This window comes from Lytechinus pictus, unplaced genomic scaffold (genome assembly GCF_037042905.1).
Source record: "Lytechinus pictus isolate F3 Inbred unplaced genomic scaffold, Lp3.0 scaffold_19, whole genome shotgun sequence".
NCBI lineage: Eukaryota > Metazoa > Echinodermata > Echinoidea > Temnopleuroida > Toxopneustidae > Lytechinus > Lytechinus pictus.
In genome coordinates this window covers 17,787,354-17,814,516 of record NW_026974140.1, presented here as the reverse complement: position 1 = coordinate 17,814,516, position 27,163 = coordinate 17,787,354, and the positions used below count along the sequence as shown (strand labels likewise).

Genomic DNA, 27,163 nt, shown 5'->3' with positions numbered 1-27,163 from the left:
AATAACCATCGTTTTACCTTTTTATGGTGTAAATTGGTCCTTTCTGTAGAATTTATGGAAATAGAAATGTACATGTTTTAAACAATGAATAACAAAAGAAATAGCGCGTGAGGGACAACATCGTTCGTATGTCAGTGAATAGGCCTATGAAAAATAAGCGAAACTCCCGGACGAAACTTTAAAATGTCATAATTTTCTTATCTTACAACCAATTTCGAAAGTTTCAGCACCATATGCTTACTGGATTTTTTCTCACATTTTTCTGGGGTGAACCGGGGTGGACTCACGGAAATAAAACTTTTATTTCCGTAGGTGGACTTCGTGCGCATGCACGCGCACGCACGTCGATTTCGATTAATTTTGCACCGCGCGCGATGTGGGAAATGGGCTTGGTAATGGAGTTTGTTGTTCATCAATGCTGAGAGGTGATGTGATTAAAAAACCCAAAATGGGTGTTCTTCAAACATGTTTGAGAATCGTCGGTTGGATTCCTGTAATTTTTATTTCTGCTGTAATAGCATGGTCTTACTATGCCTACGTGGTTGAGTTGTGTATATGTGAGTATTTTTACTTTGAGCGTACGGTGTGTAAAAATATGTTTGTTTGAAATTGTGCCGTGACGTGACTGCAGTGTTTCGCATGCACTGTACCGGTGATTAATATGACTGAGACTCATATGATTATGACCGTATGACTTTGCAGCTGCATGCAGTGCAGTGTGTGTGCACTCTCTGACTCTGTCTTGTCTCTGATGATTCGTGTGACATATTCTGATGTCATATTTTATATTTTGACAATTTTTTATCGCTTATACTGTGATTTAAATTATTGTACTCCTTTGTTGTTGTATACTTGTACATATGTTTTTAAAGGATGTCAAATAAATGAATTGAATTGAATTGAAAAAAATTGAAATATTTTAATTGCTGTCTTGTGGCTGGCATGGCTGGACAACTCAGTCATGGATTGATGTAGATCTAATTTGTAAATTGTAATGGGAATAACATTTTGCTGTTTACATGTAGACAGCTGGCAGCCGTCTGTTTCGAGGAGTTTTTTAACATTTTTTATTTTTTTAATTTCTCCTCATACACAGACGGCTCGCTATCGTGCAGCCACCATTAGGGGACTTACAATGCAAAATCCCCCCGTCGGGGCTCTTCAATTTTTGTCTTTAATGAATCAAACTTTTGAAAATTAACGCAACCGAAATGCAAATTAATATTCCCTCTTGGCATTAATTGCCAAAAAACGGGGAAAATCAAGTTAAAAGGAACAAAAACAGTGACTTACCTCGGCTGTTGCGCAACTTCACTGACCTGTTTTATCCGAACTTAATACACATAAACATATGGCCATTGAGTCCCCTGTACAGATCGCGCTAGAACTTCGGTCTCTGTATTTGGTGAGTGAAGCCAACAGAGTTCAGCTGAACAACCATAACAGAGACCGAAGCTTTTGGTCTAGTTTACATGTAGATTAAATTAGACTCTATTTTAGAGGTTTTACTCATCCTACGAACGAGGTTATAATTCTTATATTATAATGAATACCCGGGGGGGCCACTTCCATTGACGAGTGGATACCATGCGCGACCACGGGGTCTTGAAAAGCACCCTAAACACGTATTTTCCATATTCTGAAAATGCACCCCTTAACAAGTATTGGCGTGTGAAACCTTACCCTTAACAAGTATTGGAAACAAATACTATTGGCAAGTTTTCCCAGAACTGAACCCCTAATTTTAGCCTAAACAAGTACGGTACAGCGATGTATTTTCCATATTCTGAAAATGCACCCCTTAACAAGTATTGGAAACAAAACGATACTCTTAGCAAGTATTCCCTGAAATGAACCCCTAAACAAGTACAGAGATATTTTATTGTTATATCACGCGTCCGTCGGTCGTCGGTTTCACCGTTAGACACCATATTTTTGGTTTAGTACGGCCCCACCTTCCACACCTCGCGCAAATCGGACTCTAAACACGTAGTGTTGGGGCAAAAAGGACATCCTTTATAAAACATTCTGATTTTGTTTTATCATCCCCGCATATTTGACCCTAAACACATATTTTTTTCCGAGCAAAATATTTCTGTGTTTTTGACACCCTTATCACGTTACGTACGTAACATGCCCTATCTTGAAAAAGACATCCTTTTTACGTGTTTTTTTGGTCGCGCATGGTATCCACTCGTCAATGTAAGTGGCCCCCCCGGGAATGAATATAACCTCGTTCTCGGCTGTATACGGTACCGTGCAATAGTGAAAATATATGGTTGGAACTACCCCTTATCGACCACCTAATCTTCTCAGCATCGTATCTGCGAAAATATTCATCAATTTTACCCAGTTTTAGTCTCATTTGTGCAGAAAATTGAGCAGATCAGATTCCCATGTTTCGCTCGGCGACTCCGATTCAATCCGCGTATATATCGACGAACAACAAATACAACGATTTTACATTTGCTCATTTGCACCCGTCTTTTGAAACGGACCACCCGCGATACACTAAGTTTACGGCCGATTCTTGTCGCGGTGGCGAAATATTTTTACTCTTCCAAATCAGTTCTATGATGTCAACATGCTAAATGATCGTCTCACTACTTCCACTGCGAGCTCCGGCACATGATTCAATGATTGACGACGGATATTTGTTCTAAAGCCGTTTCCTATCGGATTTCTTGGTTTTTCAGCGCGAATTGGGTCTGGTCAATACAATTTTGATTAATTCTACTAAATTTTTACTTTTTGTTGGCACTTCTTTTTTTCGTAAAATCGATTCTTACCGTTTCTATGGACACTGCGTCTATCTCCTGCGCGTATCGTTTGTAATACGCAATAATTTTAACGCGCGCAAGGTGGTCGGTTTCAAAAGAGGTGGTCGATATGTGGTAGTCTCACCATACATTGCTCATTTCCCCCCATCCCTTACCCAAAGCATCACAAATTTAATGCAGACTTGAACTATTAGTATTAGTTCAATAGAAACTGTTTTTGGACAGAAAGGCTTATCTAATTCATCAATATAATATAAAAAATGAATAAAAACTCACATTTCTCTACGTGAACCTCATCCAGCTACCACCATTACGTCTATGGTGTTCGACAGTGACAAATCGAAAAAAAAAAAAGATCTCACGAAACCATAGAGGCTTATCGACCCGTTGGACAACTGGCCTCTCATGTTTCGACGAAACTTTGCTCGTATTGCATTCTGGTAAGGAAGTCACGATAGCCTCAATCAAGACAAATTCGCAATTTTGTTTTGTATTGATAAAAAGTCAAAATTATTTTACCTCAGAAAAGGAGAAAAAAAATATTGACGGTGAACTCAACTTGTGAACGTTTTAACAACAATGCTTAAGAAGAAAGATAGAAGTTTGGAATAACGAACTTTACCGTGGGTCTAATCACGGGAGAATCCAGGATTTTCCAAAGGGGGGGGGCTTTTTAATTCCGGAAAAAACAAGCCCCTCCCCCAATTAAAGAGATTACGTCACGAATAATTTGGCAATTAGAATAAAAGATCCTCACTTTACAGTATGAAGTTGAAGTTTGTTTTCATTGATTTAAAATCCAAACCTAAAGGATTTTCAGTAAAAAATGAATAAATAAAATGTAAAAAATCTCTTACCACAAAGGCCTTTATTTAGGGGCAGATCCAGTTTTTCAAGGGGAGGGTGGGGGCATTTCCACAGAAAAAATAAAGTTCCATTGAAGATGATTTGTGTCATGAAAAATTTGACCCCCCCCAAAAAAAATCCTCGCTTAAGTATGAAGTTTTAAGTTTCAAGCCAAGGTAATTTTATTGATTTCAAATCCAAACATAAAGGGTTACAATCAAATGAAAGTAACATTTTTTACAAATTATCACATAACACAAATTGAATGCCAAACAAATCTTTTTTATTGCTTTCAAGGGGGGGGGGGGCACGGGCCTGATGTGCTCCACATCCTGGAAGACCTGGATAAATAAAAAGAAACTCCATAAAAAAAATTGGAACATATGTTCTGTTTTAATTGAGTTCCTTGCCCCTGTACATTCGTTTATTTCACCCTTCACCCATATTAATCCAGGGTGGTAAAAAATGGGGGCTTACAAAAGTGATATGATGATGAAAATGAACATTCAACAAAAACATGAAAAATAAATGAAAAACCAAAATAATTATAATATAGGGCCTACTAGTTATATGAAGGGAGTTGCAAAGCAGTACGTGCATCTCTCACATGCGATGCTCGCGCTAGACATTTTTGGCAGGTCTGGGGAACTGAGATGTCTCGTAATGGGGGTCTTGCGATCGGGGCTGTGCGGCTTCTGAACTGAACTTTTTTCATTCGGAGTATCTAGAGAAGTGAAAATTAGGTCTGAAAAAGGGGGTCATCAAAGCGGCACGTCTCCGTACCACCAATGTATGTGAGTGCCCCCGGGGGTACACATACATGTTTAAAAAAAAGATTTTTGAATAAATTAAGATGCAGATTTCTGATCCCAGGCAGTGTCAAATATCAAATCAATCTACACATCCAGGGATTCATGAGCATTATTTGTTTTAATTGAATATTCGTCTATTGCCTCTTTTTTCAGTTACTCTTGCCAAGGCAGACCAGAAGTATGCTCAAATGGGTGAGTCACTGTTTAATTCTAGTGAATGAGATTTTAATACCGGTAGTGTACATACTTATTTGGTATTCTTGAGTACATTGAAATATTTTTTTATATAGGTGAAGCAGGGGTAGTACTAGTAGTAGTGGTGTATTTGAAGTTGTAGTAGTACATGTGGCTGTACATATTATGTAGTATTAATAGTAGTATCAGTATTACATGTAGTAGTAGTAGTAATATATATATATATATACATGTATGTATGTACATGTATTACAAGTAGTAACTAATACAATAGCAATAGCATCATGTTTTAAAGTATTGAAAGCAAAAAATTACATGCATATTAAATACTTACCAATTATAGTGGAATTATAAAAGGAATTCATTTTATTTTTCTCCTGCAGTATTCTACCTGTTGTTCTACCATGTTTTCTTGGCAATGTTTTGTTGGGCCTACTGGCAAACAGTCTTCACACCACTAAGAGTTATACCTGAGAGAGTAAGTATTCTGATTTTTTAAAATCAATATTGGGATTCTCTTTTTTTTTTTACATTATGCTTGTCATTTCATATAGTAAAACGAAATCAGAGAGAAACAAACTAGAAAGTATCAAAAGCAAAAGACAACAATTATATTTTTACAGCAATGGCATTTTCAAGTTCCCAGAATTGAGGCAGGTAAATAAATCTAGTATATTCTTATTTTGCAGTACACATGGGCAATTAATGTATCATAACAAGTAATACCTTGGTCACGTTTGTTCTACGGCGGCCGTACGGCGAGTTGAAAACAGCCGTTTTAACATTTATTTGTACCAGCTACATATAGGTGGTTTTAGTAAAAATGAATAAAACGGCTTTTTTCGACTCGCTGTACGGCCGCCGTAGAGCAAATGTGACCGTGGTATTACAAAGGGATAATGCACTTTTATGTACCTTTTTAATGCATTAGCATGCATGTTTGGTGGTTGTTATTATTAACCCATTTTGATTTTCAGTATTTTAAAATTCAAGTCAGTAGAACTATATGCACATAAAAGATTCAATCCAACTTGGACCAATGTACCGTACATACATCATGGTCAAGATTTTGTAGAAGATCAATTTTTCTTCTGCATTTTTTTTGTACATGCACTTCATTTTACATGTACATCGTAATATACAATGCTTGATCATGTGACTATGTAACTTCCCTTGTTTGCAGTGAGCAGGATGTGGATTTTGGTATGGTGTATTTTTAAATCTTTACAACTTTTAGAAGTTAGGGTTAACAAGTTTCATTTTCATAAAATGTGCAGTTTTATGGCTTCTCAAATGCACATTATGGATGTAAGCACTAGTAAAATAGACTTTATTTTGGATAGATGAAAATAAAAGATGAAAGCTATTTAAAATATGATTTTGCATCACCTTGTTAATGTTGCACACTGATCTATGAGACGAAGAGGTTTTTTTTTTTTTTTTGGGGGGGGGAAGGTGGAATTTTAGAGAAATTGAATGTCAGTGCTCATACATACATTCCTGAGTTGCTGAGAATTGTATCTTTTTAATACTTCTTCATTTAATCTTGTCAAATGCACATTATGATTGATACTGTAGTAAGAAAGCTTTTATTATTGATTGAAAGAATCAAAGTTATTTAACAATACACTTGATGTTAGACCAAGGGCCTACTTGATACCATGGATTGTATGTGAATTTTTTTCAATATGTGATCTTACAGAAACTAAATGTCATGTTATCTGTTATTGTGCAGTTCTTCCTGAGTAGCTCAGAATTACATCGTTTTGAGAGTGAGGACAGGACAGAGCATCAAGTTGAGATTCTTCGTGAAATATCTCGAGAAAAACGATTACCAGTTCACACAAGAACATATGGAGGAGGTAAATCATTACTTTACATTTTGTGCTGTTATTTAGAGAAGGTGTACTCCACACTGATATTGAGTTGAATAAAGAAATCATTTAAATTTCATCATTGAAAAGATTCATCTGATTGCCTTTTAGACATGAGAAAACATTCTTTATTCTACAATCAACAAAATTTACCTGTTTTTTGGGGTAAGCTTTCATTTGCTAGGGTACTACAAGCTTTATCAGACCTTTGTCATAGCTGTAGTAGCTGTCGTACCAGGCGCTATTGCTGATAACAGGACGATGGAGTATGGTATCGTACATAAAGGATAGTACATATTCGAGCAGAGTGGAACCCCCTATGAATAGAGACTTTGGACAGTATGCACTATCCTCGACGTACAATCCCTTACCCCATCGTGCTGCATCAGCAATAGTGCCAGCTTTTACATCCACTACAGCTACGACGAAGGTCTGATGAAATTTGCAGCCTAGCAAGAGAAAGCTTACCAAAAAATAGGTAAATTTTCCTGATTGTGGAATAAAAGTTGTTTCCAAATCAGTAAACAATACATCTTACAAAGTCCATGTACGTGTGCTAAACTGCTGTTCTAGAAAATCTTTCAGAATTATTAGATCCATAATTTTTTTTCGATCCACTGGATTTATTGTGATACTCTTTTTCATTAAATCAATTTCCTTGTCTGACTGGTTAGAATTGCTGTATCAATTTGTGATACAAAGAATCTACAGGTACAAGCACCAGCTATATCCTGTAATTTATTGGAACCCGCAAAAGCTTCAGAAATTACACTGTATGTCATATATGCCTTGTCATGCCTTATACACCAGCTCGTAGCCTAAGATCATCACACCAGCAACTTCTTAAGACTCCCAAGACACGTGTAGCATATGGTACGCGAGCTTTCTCTGCCTCAGCACCTTCTCTCTGGAATAATTTGCCGTTATATTTAAGAATGATACCATCACTGGAGACCTTCAAATCTAAACTGAAGTCTTATCTTTTCTAAAGTATTAGTTATTGGCACTTTGACACTCATCCAAACTTTCTTTCTTTTCTTGTGCGCCTCGGAATAGAATATTTCTAGATAGATGGCGCTATATAAATGCCTATTATTATTATTATTATTATTATATTGTACACTACAATTTGATAACTGTTATACTGTAAGCTTTGTAGAATTACTGTAAAAAGGCTGATCAATAAAGAAGATATTTATGGTACATATGTCTGATATGTGTGCTTTTAGAGAATGATAGGTACGATATGTAGCCAATGCCATATGCAAATAGATGCAAGTCAAATGTTAATATTTTACAATCCAGTTCATCTTTGAGTTTTTAATGATTTCCTTTGTATTTTCTCTTTATAGGCATGAGATTCTGCAATAATTGCAAAGCAATTAAACCTGATAGATGTCACCATTGCTCAGTATGTAACAAGTAAGTTGGAAAATATAATTTATTTTCTCTCTTTCACCTTGTGTGGTCTTGGCTTTCCCAGATATGCAAAGCAATAAAAATAAACTTAAAACATTGTCTGCTGAATTAGGAGATTCTGTCTATTGGAATGAGACAGCTTGGGAGCAGCATGCAGTATAAATCTTCCTGACATTACCAGTGAATTTGTTACATGTCATCAGAAAATACTTCTTCATGATTAATTCTCTGCATGCCCCCCTAACATTGAGCCTCGGCGACAAGTGTTGCAAAACATTTCATTGATAGATGCTTCATTACATTTGTAATATAATAATTAATGAAAATAGTTGAAATTGATATTGAATTAATCATACATACTCTTTGTGCTTGTGTCAATTTGATATGTCACTTCCTGATTGTCAATGATATATTTTTGCAATGAACGATCATCAAAAGAAAATACAGTGTAGTCATGAGTGAAATGATCACATACTAATAGTGGTAGTAAAATACGAGCTGTGATTGGCTAGATTGGTACCACGTGACCTCCCTACAAAAAGTTATATTGTACATATGTACAATATAACTTTATATTTTTGGAGGGTAAAACCTGTGTTAAATGAATGGGGAGAATATCGATTAATGGCAATGCACGTCTGCATTTACTAAGCGCATGCAATGCGTTGAATCTTAATGTTTAAAGTGACGTCACCTTTTCCTGACTTGTGCAACTTTACATTTTGGACGGTATATTTTGGATGGTCCGTGTGCAACGGTACGAATGTTTGACATTCAGCCTCCCATTTGCTTGCGTAAAACAAGCTAAGTAGGCGTTGTACAATTTACTATAATAAATAGTGAACGTTGTATCGTACAATATTAGTGGACTATATGAACTCCAAATATAAAATTATCCCTCGTGCAGGTCTATTTCACCTCTGCCTTCGGCCTCGGCGAAATAAACCTGCACTCGGGATAATTATATATTTGTCGTACATATAATCCAGTATATTGTACAATAGATATATCCTATATCCACACTATATCCTCATCCAGTTTGACTAGACTCAACTCTACATCTTGGCAGCAAAGATACATGTAGAATGTACAACTGATCTGAATTTTTTAAATTCTTACTCTCATTCAGTATAGACTCAGGATAAAATCTCTTCTGGTTCCATATGTCATTTTTCTTTCTATATGAGACTTAAGCTTGTTTCTATCAATTTTTCAGATGAATTTGATTCCCCCTCCCCACTCCCTCTTTGAAATTCTTCACCAACCTCTCATTATTTGACTCTCTCTTTCCACCCAGATGCATATTGAAGATGGATCACCATTGTCCATGGGTGAATAACTGTGTTGGTTATGCTAACTACAAATTCTTTGTACTCTTCCTACTCTACTCTGTACTGTATTGTATGTATGTTGCCCTCACGGTTCTACCTTACTTCATCCAGTTCTGGTCGGTGAGTATACTTGATATGAACTCTAGCTCTTACATGTATTTTACTTCATTTATTCACAAGACGGACCCGCCTTACACAGATTTACGATTGATCCAATCAACCTCATGGAAATCCATCAACGTCATAATTTTTTTTTTCAGGAAATATTTATAATGTCCTTTGTAAACAAAGAGAAGCACACCGAATTTTCAAGAAAGCTATGATTATAAGAATATACATCATATCTATAAAATATTTTGAACAAACATGTATTTTAGATGTTGACATTGCTGGCTTTCCATAGTTGTGGTTGATCGGACCAATTGTAACTCTTTGTAAGACGGGGGCCCAGGGGTTATTCCACAAAGTATTTAAATGTGGCTCAAAATCAAATTGGAATTCCCAGTTGTGTGTATTAAATAAGGCATCACCATGATTGGTCAGATCATGCCCAGGGGATGTGCACTTCTGCTGTTTTAGCATCAATGAAGTAAAGCACATGCACAGCGTGTGTTGGCATTTAAGCATAACTTTGAATCACACTTAACTCTAACTGAGATACTCCCCGATCTTGGTAACCTTTGCTCCTTTTTTGTACATTGTCATTCAGAACTTTTCACATTTTATTATGCAGAGAAGACTTTTGCAATTATTCTATAATATATGGTTTCACTGCCAAATTGATTATGAAGCTGAAGAAAACACCCCTTATATTTAGTCAACTTTAATCAAGTGTTCTCCGGTGGTTATTACCGGTATTTTAATTGTTACATGAAACATTAAATTTTGTGGTAAAAAAAAGAATCAAAATTACCCACTTTGATTTTGCTGCATCTGATGAAAGACCTTTCATGATCATTTATATAAAAAAAAAATATAATTGTTTTGGGTCAACATATGTGAGATTTATTTATGTATCAATCATTTTGAAGAACAACATTAAATCATTGATATGGTTTTAATTGATAGCTTATTGTTTCCCCCTCTACTCTTGATGTACATAGATATTTTTGTCTGTTTTCTAAAACACTAACCGTCAAGCAAGTGTCATTACAATGTATGTAAAATCCAGTGTAAATATTGATGAGAACCGTATAACTATAATAGCGTGCTTCAACAGTCCTCAGCTGCATATGTTGCAATTTTTCTTTTATAACTTACCTTTAGTGATTAGCAGTGTGTAAATCGGCCCTACATGTAAATGCCATCACAAAGTACGACAAATATATTGTAATTAGATTTTTAAATCTCCTTTCGACTGTTTAATGTCCCTAAGATTTTTTCTCGATAAACGGTTAACATTTCAAAATGTTGATGGATGTATTGAAATACAAGTTACCAAGGAATATATATTTGATTAAAGGGATAATAGTTGACATTTATGCTGAATTCCTGGAAATAGAAGTTACTAAGGAATATATGTTTAATTAACAGGATATTAGTGATCAAGGATCTTCTGGGTTCCAGATCATGTTTTTGTTTCTGTTATCGGCCGTGTTTGCCATCAGCGTTACGGCACTGTTTTGTGTCCATTGCCGCTTGACTGCTCAGAATCAGTCAACATTAGGTAGGAATGTGTGCTGATTACCCATAAGTGCATTCATCTATACTGTGGCAGTGGGTGATATGCGGATTAACAAGGTGCTAACCAGTGAAATACTCATTACAAATATACCAATTATCTAAAAGCTGTAATCCAATTACATAATATATTATTTGTAGGGGTAATATTTCTTCAAAATTTAAGGTCTACGTGTACCAACATATTGAGATTGATATTGTAATGAATATCATGCAAATCAATATTGGCCTATTTGTTTTCATGCATTGTAAATAGAAGAAGATTTATCTGCAACATGAATTCAGTTGTGCCTGACATGCCTCATGTTAAGTATATTACACACTGCCATCATGTTGGATGATGTATTTACAACATGGGGAACCACTTTGTCTCTCTACCATGTATTCAAAATCAATGCATTAAAATGGCTGTGAGAAACCAATGGCATTTCACACTCAGACATGACAGAGATGAATGTGTGCTGCTAAGGAAACCATCTTATTCTCTGTCGTGTATTATATATTGATATTGAGTGCATGGATGGAGACTTTATAGTATATGTAGTGTATCAGGGATGGTGATATGCATCTAAGCTTACTCATTCTATGTTATCATTCAAAGAATGCTGCTTAGTTAAAGCCTCCTAAAGCAAGGTAGATTATTGGTCTCCTTCCAATGAAATTAGAATAGAAGAGCCCTGCTTCACCCGTTCCCTCATAAATAATACCACTTGTTGCCTTGATGAAGGCTACATGGTATGTTACATTTGATTGTAGCAATAGTAGAAAGTAAGATGGATGCATTTCACCCTTTCCCGGTTCTGTGTTTGAAACACTAACCATTCATCTTGCCATAGTCTTTTAATTTTGATTATTTTTTTTTTCTTTATCTTTCTTTATCTCTCTCCCTGAAATTATGCATGATGATCTTTGGTGTGTCCCTTATTGCACTGAAAATAACACATGGCATGCTAATACACCTTTGCTGTCTGCTTTTTCATCCGCTAAACCATGTACACTGTATCTCTTTCCAACTGGCTATCCAACATCTGTCATTCACATTACATGTTGATTTATTCTTGTCATGTCTTGGTATGTGTGGTCATTTCTTCTCTTCTTTGCTTACCATTATATTTGTTATTACACTGAACCTATCACTAAATTAACATTTGGTCGATAACTATATACATACATTGAGTAAATCTTTTTTCTGTCATTCTTTCTTCCACTCATTCTCTATTTCTTCCTTTTATTCTTCCTTCCCCCTGTCCTTTCTTCCCTATTTTTTACTTACCTTTCTTTATTTCTTGTTTACTTGTTCTTTCCTATTAACTCACTTTATAAAATTAACTTTCAACTGTCATTAATTCATTCCCAAATGTACATCCTGATCAAAACACATATCTACCCCACATTCATCTCTACATGCATATAACATCTTCTCTTCCTTTTATGGTGCTGTTTGTGTCATATAACATTTCACATGACTCTTCACCGTCCATCCACACCCATCTATGCCTCCCCCCCTTCCTTGCCATGTTATGATTGACCCCATACCCTAGGGAGGCCTGTCAAACGAGAGTGGACGTTTTCATATCCTCTTCCTGTTCTTTGCGGCGGTCATGTTTGGTATAAGCACCTCCGTTCTCTGCTGTATGCACACCCATCTCAGTCTCACCAACAGAAGCACCCTGGGTAAGCTTATACCAAACTATACCATATTCTTGACCATCATCAGGCAATGGTCAGTTGAACCTTCTTGAATGGTCATTTGAACCAAAGTAATGAGCTTATAGGACTTCACCTTGAGATCCAAACTATACCATATTCAATTCCACTATCAGACTTGATCGGTCAGTCTGACAAACTTTAATTATCATTAGCTGAACCATTTCTAATGGTCAGTTGAACCATAATAGTGTATTTAGTCCTTGTACATTGAGATTTAAACTACATGTACATGTACATCATCAGACATGATCTCATCATCATTGGTCAGCCAAACCATCTTTAGTGGTCAGTTGAACCAAAATAAGATTATAATAGACCTAGTAAATTAATATCCAAACTATACACTATTCTTGACCACCATCGGACAATGGTAAGTTGGACCTAAACAATGAGCTTATAGTCATTGTACATTTGAGATATAAACACTTTCCTATTCTTTACCACCATCGCATTTTAAAACACCAACATTGGTCAGTCAAATCATATTTAATGGTTAGTTAAAGCAATAGAATCTGGATTAACTTGAGATTCTTATAAAAATAACCTTGCATCATGATGATGTAGAACGTAAATAGGAAGAAAATATTCAGAGATGAGGCAAACTTTCCAAGTCAGCTCAAATTGCTCATCTACACTAGTACACATAGGGATTTCTCTCTCATAAAGCTGGTTTTAACAGATTTTTAATACCCTTTTCAGGCTTTAAATTTTGATATTTTTAGGGCAAACCAAATTTCTAAACGTCTTGGTTAATTTCTATGTTAGAGTAGAAATGGAAATATTTTTAGGACATAACAATTTTCTAAACGGCTTGGCTAATTTCTATGTTAGAGTAGAAATGGAATTAATGGAAATAAATGAAAAAGGCACAAAAATATCCAATGCAAATCCAAGGTAGATGAAGAACATTAAGGCCATTCAATGGGGCACAGAAGGTCATGACAAATATTTGATTAATGAAATCAGAAAAAGAAGAAAAATATATCATGGAATAATACCGTCTGTTATTTTTCATGCAATATATTTGGGTCTTCATCAAATGTCATATCTCACCTGTGATTTTAAGGAATCACTCCTCATTCCTGTTCAAACTCAAAATACAAAAAAAAAAAAATGATTTTTTTTCTTCAGTATCTGCATATTTGCACCTTGTTATTTTCCACTTTTCATTGTTTTGTCCTGGGTTAAATCAATAATTGATTGTGTCCTACCCCAATTTGAAATTGATAGTGGTTTCACATAGTTTCTACACATTCTTATCTCTTACCATTAGAAAGGCATTTTATGAAGTGAGGTATTACTTATCATTTGCAATACTAAAATCACATTGCTAAGACTTATGAGGCTGGTTTAAAAAAGAAATAGTAAAATTGGAAACAAATATAATATCTTCTTTCCAACAGTATTTATATTAGATTCTGTGGTTAAGTCTTGATTAAGTAGGATATTTTGTGGATAAAGGAATTATTGAGGTTATAGTGACTGTAAATCACAGTGGTATTATTTGATGGCCAATAAGACTGCATGATTAATCTGCATGATGTTTTCTATATGGGTAGAATTCATTACTGTAGTCTCCACTCTGCATGTTAAAGCATGAAATACAAAAATGGCAGGCATGGCAAATCTCTTTGTCCTTTATTTTTTCTTCACATTTTCTTTACAAGAGGTAGAAGTAAAGGATTATTTTCTTTCAAGTGTATGCCCATGTAATGATGATTTTCAAAGTTTCCTCTTCTCTCATTCACCCTCTTCAATTTTCTATTTTCATGATCATCAACATTTATCTGTACATTGTCATTTTTTTGCTTGTAGGGAAACTAATTGGAGTATATTATCTTGTTTACCTTTTATATTATGCTAATTAACCAAGCTGTTATAACTCTTAATTTATCACTGCACTGATAACCCACTGAATAACAAATACATCTGGAGTCATTTGAAGTTTTATGTGTATACATATTTTGCTTGCCTAATTTTTTCTAAATAATATCAATTAAATTTTAAGAGCAATTCATTTTTTTAAACTGTTCCTCTTCATTCTGTAATTTGATACTACTTCCAATTATCGCTTTGTCAAATGCAAAAACTGCAAACAATAGCGATATCGCCATAACCATAATAACCCATGGACTGCATAATTATTGTATTTACATAATTGTGATACATGAACTTTCTGACTCAAGTTAGCATTGGGTGGAACAGCTGAACCAAAAGAAGGAAATTACAATTGAAACTTAGTGTTGTAGGTTTCACGGTACACCATGTATCTTTCTTGGGAAATTGAAACTTACAAAATGTCCTTCAGTTTGCATTTTCATATTTTATAGTTAAATTGAAACAATTATTGTACCAATTCACAGATGTATTATTTGAACATGTTTACAATGAGAATTTTTCAAGATTTTCAAGTTTAACTTGTACATCATTTTAACAATGTTTTATTTCATTTGTAAAGAATCTTTCCGTGCTCCTGTGTTCCGTCATGGCCCAGACAAGGATGGATTTAGCCATGGTAATTGCTGTGATAACTTCAGAGAAGTCTTTGGGGATAAGAAACTCTACTGGATTCTGCCTATATTCACAAGGTATCTATTTATATTTCACTAAAGAATCAAAATAATAACAAAAACAAAACATAAGAAAGAAAAATTGTACAAAATTTGAGAAGGAAACATATATTTTTTTAAATTGAAGTTTATTTAGCATAAATTTATTACGTTGAATGTTAGCAGATCGATTTTGTATGGGAGTGTTTCATAATGCACCATGATTTTTACTTACAAATTTACTTACTACTAAGATACTTACTAGTAAGATTCAAGAGGAGGTAGCTTATTTTCTGTGAAAGTCATTGACTGTCCACAATATTTTTTGTAAATCAAAATTTGTGGGCCTGAAAAATGTATTTTATCCTTAGAAATTCTGTGAACTTCCTGTTCTTCCAGAATTCTGTGAAATGTATCTGTTTTCCCTATGCTTGAAAACTGGGGACATAATCAGTAACAAATTTGATTGTGTAGAGTACCCAGTCCACTAAAATCAAGATTAAGTGCTTCATATGGTTCAATAAATCAGCCCATGGTGATTGTGATTCACATTGGTTTCATCTTATCTTATTTACAGCAAGGGTGATGGTGTAGTGTATCCAGTTCAATGTAAAGATGATGATTCTGATAGACTCCTTGATGATGGTGTTGAGAGTGATGTCCTCAGTGGAATGGAAGAAGATGGAGCACAGGGAGATGCAGGTAAGTGAGTTTGAGGAGAGAGAAAGAAAAGACCCAAGAGTGTAGGGCTTGTAGTCCAGGATAGAAGGGGTCGAACCTTGTTTTTTTATATATACAATGTTTTTTTATGGTTTCTTGTCAATTCGAGGGTGCTGATTCCGAATCTGAATGATGCCACTCGTGTAACCTTGAGCATTTTCTGCAAATTGGCAAAATCCAATATGGCCGCCAAAATATTCAAATTACCCATGAAAATCATAAAATTGTCCACACATTGGCTATAAAGTACATGCAATTGTGCTGCCGGAGTGAAATAATATCTGAAAAAATGATTTTTGTCAAAATATTTATTTTCCTGATATCAAAATGGCCGCCATCATAGACCCCTGTACAATATGAATGGGGAAAATAAATTTTTACAAAATTGAGCACTGAAATGCAAGTAATTATGATCTATGAGTGAAGCAATGTCTGAAAACATGATTGCTAACGATATATATCATTTGTTATGTCAGTTATGTGATAAATCCTGTATTTTGATATTCAAAATGGCCTCCAAAAGCCCTAAAACTATTATGTACAATGTGAATGGTGACACAAAAAAATCACAAGAGTGAGCACTAAAATGCAATTTGTGAAGATAAACGAGTGGAATACTGACTAAAAACATTATTGTTAACGAAATTTATTATTTAACATGCCATGTATATGATAAACCCTGTATTTTGATATTTAATATGGCCGCCAAAGGCCCTAAAATTATGATCTACGATGTGAGAGAGGACAAAAACGATCACAAGGTGAGCACTAAAACGTATTTTTTGTGGTAAATTAGTGGAATACTGTCTTCAAATATAATTTGCAACGAAATATATTATTCGGGTTTCATATTTGTGTTAAATATTGTATTTTGACTTTCAAAATGGCCGCCAAAAGACATTGACTGTATTATGTACAATCAATCTGGGAAACCAATTTTCACAGGAGTCAGCACCATAACATGCATATAATTGTGATTTAAGAGTAAAATATTGTCTGAAAACATAATTTCTAACAAGATATATCATTCATTCTGCCAGGTAGGTGATAAATAATGTATTTTGAAAGTCAAAATGGCCGCTACAGGCCCTAGCGGTAGGCATATTATGTACTTTGTGAATGGGAACATATAATTTTAACAGAATTTGGCTTTGCTTGACTAAATGGTGTTGCATGTATGAGTGAAATATCGTCTGAAAATATGATTTCTAACCAAATAGATCATTTCTTATGTTATTTAGGTGATAAATGCTATATTTAAATTTCAAAATGGCTGCAATATGTTTCTTTATGGAAATTATCTTTCCCCATTCAAATTTTATTACATATTAAGATAAGGGACTATGGCGGCCATTTTTCATTTTTAAAAGGCTGCATTCATCACCTTTATGACACAAGCTATGATATATTTCGTTAGAAATCATTGGGTTTAGACAATACTTAACACTTCCATCAAAATCAAGCCATTTTCATAGTAAAAATTTTGTCAAAATTATCTGTCCCCAGTTACAATGTACATACTACTTTGGGCTATGGCAGCAATTTTGAATTTCAAAGCAAGGCCTTTATTACCTTCTCAACCATTATGTATTTAGTCAGAAATCATGTTCAAGACCAAATTTTACCTATACATCACATAGTTACGTGCGTTTTTGGTTCTCATTCTGGTGATGATTAGTTTCCCTATAGGCATGTTACAGAATTTGTAGGGGCTTGTGCAGCCGCTTTGAAAGTCAAAATACAGTATTTATCACCTACATGGGAGAGGAAATGTTATATTTCATTAAAAAAATTACGTTTTCAAACAATATTTTCCTTATACAACAGAATTATATGGATTTCATAGTCAGGCAAATCCTAATTCTTTCAAAAATATTTATCCCCATTTACATTGTAGATAATACTGTAAGGGCCCATATGGGCCATTTTGAATTTTACAATACAGCATTTATCTCATGCATGAAAAAGGAAATGATATGTTTCGCCAGAAAACATGTTTTTAGACAATATTTCACTCGTAGATTACAATTACATTCATTTTATTGTTTTTACTCTTGTGAAAATTAGTTTCTTCATTCGCTTTGTTCATAATACAGATAGGGCCTATGGCAGCCATTTTGAATGTCAACATGCAGCATAATTACCGAAATTGCAAGGGAAATGATATGTTTCGTTAGAAATCCTTGTTGTCAGACAGTGTTACACCAATATTTCGCAGTTATTGGCATTTTAAAGTCAAACAAATTCAAAGGTTGTGAAAATTATTTGTCCCCTTTTATATATTGTACACAGTATAAGGGGTCTATGACAGCCATTTTGAATATCATTATACAGCATTTGTCACATTAGATAGTATAAAAATGGCATAGTTTTGTTAATAGTAATGTTTTCAGACAGTAGTCCACTCGCAGGTCACAATCACATGCAATAATAGTGCTCTTGTTGAAAAAATATTTTTCCCCATTCATATTCTACATAATAAAGTATACAGGGGTTATGGCGGCCATTTTGAATATCAATAAAATATATATTTTGTCAAATATCGCTTTTCCAATTGGTATTTCACTTCTGCACAACAACTACATGCATTTTATAGCTAATGTGTGGGCAATTTTATGATTTTCATGGGTAGTTTGCATATTTTGGCGGCCATATTGGATTTTGCCAATTTGCGGAAAATGCTCAAGGTTACAAGAGTGGCATCATTCAGATTCGGAATCAGCACCCTCGAATTGACAAGAAACCATAAAAAACATTGTATATCTAAAAAAACAAGGTTCGACCCCTTGTCTATTGGGCCTATCCTGGACTATTGGGGGTGCACTGGGTGATGGTGTAGTGTATCCAGTCCAGTGTAAGGATGATGATTCTGATAGACTCCTTGATGATGGTGTTGAGAGTGATGTCCTCAGTGGAATGGAAGAAGATGGAGCACAGGGAGATGCAGGTAAGTGAGTTTGAGGATAGAGAAAGAAAAGACCCAAGGGTGTAGGGCTTGGGGGTGCACTGGGTGATGGTGTAGTGTATCCAGTTCAGTGTAAAGATGATGATTCTGATAGACTCCTTGATGATGGTGTTGAGAGTGATGTCCTCAGTGGAATGGAAGAAGATGGAGCACAGGGAGATGCAGGTAAATGAAATTGAGGAAAGAGAAAGAGAAGATCTACCTTTGTTTCATATGAAGCAAATCACTATTGGTTATGTTGATTGGCAAATTATCACTTTCACAGTGGTCTGGATGTGAGAGGATAGATAGCATGTACATCTAGCATCCTGGAGAAGTGATAGTTTGTCTTGTCACCTGAAATAATTACAAAAAACATCAACTTTTTTGTATGTCTGACACCCATTTTCCATTCTTCCTTCACTTTATGAACTTCTCAACTAATTACAATTTTTTAAGAGAATTGTGTCCTTTCATATGACCTACAAAACGAAGACAATTTTTACTTTGATCAGGGATATCCCACCTTCGGGGGTTGGATGTATATAATTCTGGAATTACCTTTATGTGTTTACACTAACTGCCACCAAACATCTTCCAGTGTTTCATAACATTACCTGTATTTTATCCCAGCAGGCAATGGGGATCTACATGGCAGCATCAGTGTTGGAGCTAACTATAACACCATGAATTCCAACAATCAGCATGTCACTATACAGATGGAAGGAAGGAATGGTGATGCAGGTATGCCATGAATCAAAGGGGTGAGGATAGTTTTAGATTTCCCTCAACCTAACCCCTTTACCTCACCTGTCCATTCCTTTTCTCAGCTTTGGCTCATGCTCCTCTATCTCATTTTCATCTCTTGCCAATTTATCCTCACCTCTTCAAATTCCTCTCTTATGTCCACCTGTTTTCCATCGTCTATCTACCACCCCTCTTCTCTTGCAACTGCCACCCATCACCCGTTACCACCACCCCTTCAGCTTGATCCTTTTCTTCCTAACACTCTATCCCTCTTCGCTCCTTTTCCCATCACACATCTTCTCTGCCTAACCCTCTTCTCTTCCCCTCCCCACTACCCTTAACTGCTACCCTCCCCCATCCCCACCCCTCTACTCCTTCCCCTCCAAGTGCTACCCCTCCCTTTTTGCCCATCACCCCTCCACTCCCCTTTAACTATCAGCCTTCCCCCCTTTTCCTCATTTCTTCTTCACCACCCCTCCTGTACAACCCTTTCCTACCATTCTACCAATCCTCATTTCTCCATCAGCCATCTCCCACCCATCACTTCTACCAACCTCTCAGCCCTTCTCCCGTCTGCCAAACACCTTTCCTTAACACATTTTCATTACCCCACTCCCATTCCCTTCCCTCTCCCATCCCACCACCACCATACCCAATCCCTCATTAACCACCCTATTCTCTCCTATACTTCTTGACTTTACACCTTCATCTTCATCCTCAATCCTGCATTGCGTTGCAAAATTGGGTTAAAAGTGTTTTATTAATATGGAGCCAACATTAAGAATAGACCATTCAATATAAATTGATTGCAGGTTTAAATAATGAAGTACAGAAATAAAGATAACAGGGATTGAAGTTTTCTTTGAATTTGAAAAGAAATATATTACCTGGTATATACTGTATATATTCAGGTAAATATTGGAAGAGTTCGCACATTTAACCGAACAGGACTTTAGTGAACTGTAGGTCAAGATGCTATTGTTTGTAGCTAACCTCCTTTGTTGGTTGTGTTTGCAGGTCCTGGTAATGTTAACTTTGGAGCAGACATTGAATCAGGAAAGTAAAGCATCACAGAATGGCCTTACCATCGTCATCATGGCAGCTTGAACAAATCAAAACCATTGTTTAACTCAACAGGGTGCAATCTCAGACCAATACTTCATTTTGTTTCTTTTTGATCAAATGTATACTCCTAGAATCAGCAAATTAGATTATACATTGTTGAAATACACAGATTTTACTTGAAGGACAAGTCCACTCCAACAAAAAGTTTATTTGAAAAACAAGCACAACAGTGAAAATTTCATCAAAATTGGATTTAAAATAAGAAAGTTATGACATTTTAAAGTTTTGCTTAATTTCACAAAACAGTTACATGCACATCCTGGCTGGTATGCAAATGAGGAGAATGATGATGTCATCCACTTACTATTTCTTCTGTATTTTGTTATATGAAATATTCTAATTTGTTCCTCCGTGCCAAGTGAAATATGATTAATTCCTCCGTGAACATGTGGAATTGGCATTTTTAATACTATATGGTTCTGTCAAGTTGGTTCTTATTGTCAAACCTGTAAACATGAAATATTGTATTATTCAAACAATGAAAAACAAAAGAAATAGTGAGTGAAAGACATCATCGACTGTCTCATTTGCATATCACTGAATTGTGCATATCACTGTTAAGTGAAAAATAAGCGAAACTTTAAAATGTCATAACTTTCTTATTTTACATCCAATTTTTATGAAATTTTCAGCATTATGCTCATTTGATCATTCTCTATTTATTCAAGTCAAAAATTTTCTGGGGTGGACTTTACCTTTAACCTGTTTGCTATAGGAACCTGACAGTTCCTGTATTATCTGTGTTGATATTATAGAATTTGAGAGTTAATAGGTTAATTGGAATGGGACCACATGGATGCATTGATACTCAATGTTTTGTTGATTCTTTTTCTTCATTTTGTCTTGCAATAGCATGAAGAAAAGACATATCATTTGTGTTGTTTTTGTGATTGGAAATTATTAAATAACCTTATTTTTATTGATTGGTTTTATGTGTGTACTGTACATGTGATTCCTATGATATTGTTTTGATATCATTAACATAATTTGAAACGAGATTTATTGGTCAACGAGAATAAATGAAGGCCTTTATATGGTCAGATCTTGAGCAATTGTTATCCATTGGGTTATTTCTGAATAGTCAGGAGTATGAATGTAAGAACTGCATGTTCACATTAATATTTAACTCTGCCTTTTCTGTATATATGGTATAGAGTATGTTATATTGGTACTAGTATTTTTCGATAGAATTATACATTTCATTAACTGGAAGGGTATTTTGATAGGAGAGTGTCCAATTAAGATGAATATTTTTGGAGAAAAGGAAGTATGAATTAGAGATGGGGTGTTATGTAAGGAAAGGTAAAATATATATGTACATATATTCTCTTACAGATTTCACTCACATCATTGATTATATTGAATCTTTGATATTCATACCATTCAACCTCCAGGTTAATCAAATCTACAACATTATTTATGCTATGATATACATATACCTTTTATATCTTTGCATGATTAATGAAAGGGCAGGAATTAGATTCATGCCAGAAAATCTGATAATTAAAATAATTGATTTGTATCGATATAATTATCAAGTCTGTGTAGAACTATCAACTGTATACAACACGTCAACGGATGCATGTATTTTTTTATGTTTCAATGTATTCCTAACAATTAAGAAGGCCTTTGTTGGTATACATGCATGGCAAATAATTTAAGCTAAAGGGGAAGGATTTTGGAAGAAAACTTTAAAGTAGTTGAATGTTGAGAGGTTTGGAAACATTTGAATTGTATAAAATGTACATAAACCAAGTCCATTGTACTTTATTCTCATGCAGTGTGCTGTTATAAATGTGATTTTCTTTTGTTGATTCAGTGCAATTATTTGCACAAGAACCTTTTATCACATTACATTTCACATCATGCAGTTACCTTATAACACTTTGCACAAATATTAGCTGTTTTCATTACTGATGTTCAATATTATGTGGTATGCAAACGGTTACTTTATACACAGTTGTACACAGTACATCATATACAAAACAAATTATTAAAAAACATGCAATTTTTGTTATTCTCTGTTCTTGCTGATTTTATTTTTTATTTGTATTGATAGTAATGGTATTGACTACTGAGTTCATTTCGTAGAGAATTTCTTTTGTATAAATGTACAAGTACTTGAATTATTTATTTGTATTATATTACAAAAATTGTTGAAAAATACTTGTGTAATTCAACACAATAGAATCGTTCAGAAGTTAGTAGACAATGATTATTTACTAGTGATATATGTGGTATTAGATATTAAACTCTATGTAAAAGTAACATTCAATGATATTGATTTTTAAGTACTTCCAAAATTATGGCTTAAAAATTTGATTCAACTTTGCCAAATGTTCAACTGCAGAACTAGTACTTGTTGAAGTGGTCTTTTTTTATAAATTGTAAAAAAAAAATTGCCTTGCTGTGTTTGGGCACCTGCCCCAGCATCTTTCTGAATAGTGTATTAGCAAGCCATAACTTTGGTATTATTTAAGATCCATAATTGTCATTTGTATTGTTTGTGCATGTAGTAATAAATGCAGTTCTTGCTGAATGTTTGCTGTATAGGATTGTTATATGTCGGTACATGTGTAATTAATTGCATCACATTTGTTAGGGATGAGTCATTTCAGGAATTTTCATTTTCAAATTCCGATGGTGTCTTACCAGTTGAAAAACTGTATTCAAATAGATGGAAGCAGAAATTTTAACACAATTTTAAACAAAAAAAAAGATAGATTTTCAGTTTCTGGCCAAAAAAAAAATCTCCAAGTGTATGTCATAGTTGATTCCCAAACCTGATTAAAAGAAATGTTAACATCCAAAATCACCTAATGTCACCTATGTCTGCACTCTGCAATGTCTCTAAAAAATTGGGGGGGGGGGTGCAATATTAAGTTTGCACTCTTTGTTGCTGCAGAGGATACTTGGAACTAGAAATCCCATCGCGATTTCAGATAGAAATCATTTACATGAATTGTGCTTGTTGCATCGGAAAACCGGAATTGGTAAAATGTTGGATCAGAAGTGTTCAATAATCCATGACCCAGAGACCTAGTATCTGTCATTCATTTGATTTTAGTCTCTAAATTTGATTTGTATTCTTCAAACAAGCTTTTATGTGATGGTAAAAAAGAAAGAGTAAATGTAATCTTTTAGGGAATGATATCACATTAATCATTGAAAAATTGACATTGATGGTATTGCATTGTTGATCTATATTCATTGTTTAACTGCCTTACTTTAAATTCATCAATGTTTATAATTGAAGATCCATATATTTGACTATAATCAACTAATATAAACAATAGATGTGTGTATTTTTATGGTAATTCAGTGATATAGATAGTTGTGGACTTAATATTCAGTATTTTAGAGTAAAGTATGAAGAGTGTTCACAATGCCTTTATGTCGGTGTACTATAAATATCTAGGCCTACCATTAATATATGAATAGACAAAATTTTCTGTCTGTCTTGTTATTAAGGAAAATGTGCATGGCGTATAAAATGAGAAAACATATAATCTGTTATATGGTTATATATCTGTATGAAATTGAGGAGACTCTATTTCTTGGAAGCAAGTCCTTAGTGATGCTAATGAATTGATAAGGCAAGTTATATATTAATTTCACCTATTTCAGTTTAGAATAAAACACCTTTTTGTGTATGATATATTTGCAGGAAAATAAAATTATCTTTATATTGTAATTCATTGGGATTCTACCATATCTATTTCTTATTGTTGATACGTAAATGGCTGTTCATTTGTAGACATTTAATCAAATATTCCACATGAAATGGGCAAATTGAGAGGTTCTATTTGTTTTGAAAGTTGAAACTTAAACAATCCCTCAAATCAATTGAATATGTTTGTAATGTCATTGCTTCAGCATGATTTATTGATGAATGCTTGAATTACTGGGATTTTCAATAATTACTTGCTGTAGACTATGAATATTCTTTTGTGAATGTTCATTTCAATACATGCATATTCAGTGTAGAGAAAATCTGTCTTGTACAGAGAGAGCACTTAAAGTAACACATATATATGAGCTCTTTAAACTTTTGCCTATAATATTTTGTTTATTTGTACACTTTAACAAACTATTTAACTTTTTCTAGTGGTAGAAACATTTTGACAAAAAAAATGGGTTTCGTAATTCTTTTCACCATGCCTATCTGATTGGTAAATTTAGTGCTGTGATCAATATTGGATATCACTTTAAATCACATTTTCTTGCACAAAATTCTGTTCATAAATGCCTTGTATATCATTGCCTCTTTGATACCAGTGCATGACTTGTACATTGTATAATGATAATGTATGAAAAGACATGTCTCATACTCATAAGGCTGTAATTAAGTGTTAACAAAATGATTTCAAATTGGCTTAATTGATGGTGATCAGTGGTTATATTGTGCAATTCTAATGAAGCATACTCTGTTCTTTTAGGCTATGGTTCAATTTTAGGGGGGGGGGGGGTTGTACATTCCGAAAAAATAGCAAAATTTTTATATTTGTTTGACAAATACACTCATTATTTGTATTTCATTTTTAATCATTTATTTGATTTCAAGACATATAAAAGCAATTTTTCATAAATGGAGAAAATAAAGCAAAAAATACTATAAACTGATTAAAGAGTAAGCTAGGCTTTTCCTGATGAATGGGCCCCCTCATCAACCATGTTGGTTTATGAATTGATTGCACTTGAGTGTGCTGTGTATCAGATCATGACCGAAAACAATGTCACTTTGTAAGGCAATGAAGTAGGATTTATCATATATGAAATACTGTGCAATTAGGATTAATAATCTGAAGAAGTGTGACAGGGATGTAGTCAAGGCCGGTACTTGCCAGTCACAAGGCTGCTGGAGAAGACCATCTTCAATAGACTGTACATGTGACTCGGCCTGAGGCCAAGGCCGGCAAAATGTGACCTCGAGGCCGGTCTTAGCTAAATTTCTGGTGTGTAGTAATAGACCTCTGTTGGGTTGAAGACAAGAAGGGAGACAGAAATGAATCATCTGTTCTAGGTGTACATTGCTACATTATCTAATGAAATTTGACATTTATCTAATGTTACTGTAAATCTAAGTATTTCGCATCATGTTTTTGTTTCATACACATAAATAAAGTGAATCCTACAGTACAATTGACTGGGTTTATGCAGGTGAAGAGTGTACCATCATTTTCACCTAATCTTATATGAACAGTGTATTTTATTTTTAATGTGCAAGCATGGTTCTCAATTGGGGACCTACATTCATTATCTTAACTCATGGGTTGATTTGTGACAACTTCAACGTAAGAGGTATCTTCAAACTCATTACGGTAATTAATATTTTATAGATAGACATTATAATTTGAATCAAATCTTTATGTATAAAGCTGTGTTTGTAACAGAATCTCCTGCAATTTAAACATTGTGTTGTCTAAGAAAGGCAATTTTATTGTTTTTTTTACACACACAATACTGGTAAAAATTAAATAATTGATATAAAAATCTGTTAAGTATGTACATGTACTCATAATGTTCTTTAGAAAAGACTGGAATAAAAATTTACTTTTAAATGTATATCATAAAAAGCAATGCCTGCATTTATTGTGTGTTTACATTGTCATTTGGAAGTACTCCCTCTCTTCCCTCTTTCATTTTTAAAAAGTATCCATGCTTTAAAAATAAAAGTTCATAATCTCCCTATATCTCACCAGCACCCCAAAAAAACACATCTGGTCCTTTTACACACCTCCATCGAAAAGGCAAAACTCAAAAAAAAAATTCAACAAAAAAATAAATGAGCATTATATTTTCTTTTCAACACACCAGTAATATGCATATCAATGGCAATTTGCTGAGGGTGCCAATAATATCACACTTTTTCTTCTATTCATCTATGTATTCATATCCTCTCCTTTGTAAGAAGAGTTATTCATCTTATTCCTCTCTGTCATTGCCCCTTTCTTCCCATATTTCTGTATTTCTTTTCCATCCCATGTTATCCCCCTCTGTTTCTGCTTCTCTTCTGCTGGACTTTTTCTTACTGTATTCGACCTTTCTCTCCCCTCATGTTTTCCATCTCTGTTCTTGCTTCTCGTCTTTCATGTTATCTCTTACCTTATTCAGTTTTTTTCTCTCCTTATTTTCATCTACCAGTATACACACATATATAGACTTTTCAAACAGAATATTTGTCATGGATTTTAATTAATAACACATATTTTCTAAAAAGTATAAATACATGAAATAGGACTGTTCAATACTAAAAACATTAAAAAAGCAAACATGGTTAGGCCTGAAAAAACGTTTGTTTGCCGTAAACCAACCGACCCTAGAAACACCTGCCAGCAAAATTGCAAATAGTGTGGTAGAATACTGTCAATATATTGTAAACAGAAGGCACTTGTGCTTGATGAACCATCAATCTTTATCCTGGGGGGGGG

The 27,163-nt window shown here is 34.4% G+C and overlaps 1 protein-coding gene across 8 annotated transcripts; it reads left to right on the top strand.

Moving 5' to 3' along the window:
- The first annotated feature begins 337 nt into the window (after nucleotides 1-337).
- LOC129260248 (palmitoyltransferase ZDHHC20-B-like) lies at nucleotides 338-26,297 on the top strand. Of its 8 annotated transcripts, none has more exons than XM_064114530.1 (11): nucleotides 338-557; nucleotides 4,592-4,630; nucleotides 5,017-5,111; nucleotides 6,369-6,495; nucleotides 7,860-7,929; nucleotides 9,224-9,377; nucleotides 12,479-12,611; nucleotides 15,106-15,235; nucleotides 15,774-15,898; nucleotides 19,494-19,624; nucleotides 20,625-26,297. In XM_064114530.1, exons 1-10 carry the CDS (start codon nucleotides 416-418, stop codon nucleotides 19,613-19,615), a joined length of 1,137 nt encoding a protein of 378 aa, XP_063970600.1. In that variant the 5' UTR covers nucleotides 338-415; the 3' UTR covers nucleotides 19,616-19,624; nucleotides 20,625-26,297. The 8 variants fall into 8 exon arrangements, with proteins under 8 accessions (XP_063970600.1, XP_063970596.1, XP_063970598.1 ...); XM_064114526.1 differs by having other exon boundaries at nucleotides 347-557; nucleotides 19,494-19,604; XM_064114528.1 differs by having other exon boundaries at nucleotides 356-557; nucleotides 19,497-19,624.
- The last annotated feature ends 866 nt before the right edge of the window (nucleotides 26,298-27,163 follow it).

Coding starts and splice junctions, on each gene's coding strand:
- LOC129260248 (XM_064114526.1), top strand. CDS start 416: ATGCTGAGAGGTGATGTGATTAAAAAACCCAAAATGGGTGTTCTTCAA. Junction 4,631..5,016: donor CCAGAAGTATGCTCAAATGG/GTGAGTCACTGT, acceptor TTTCTCCTGCAG/TATTCTACCTGTTGTTCTAC. Junction 15,899..19,493: donor TGGAGCACAGGGAGATGCAG/GTAAGTGAGTTT, acceptor ATTTTATCCCAG/CAGGCAATGGGGATCTACAT.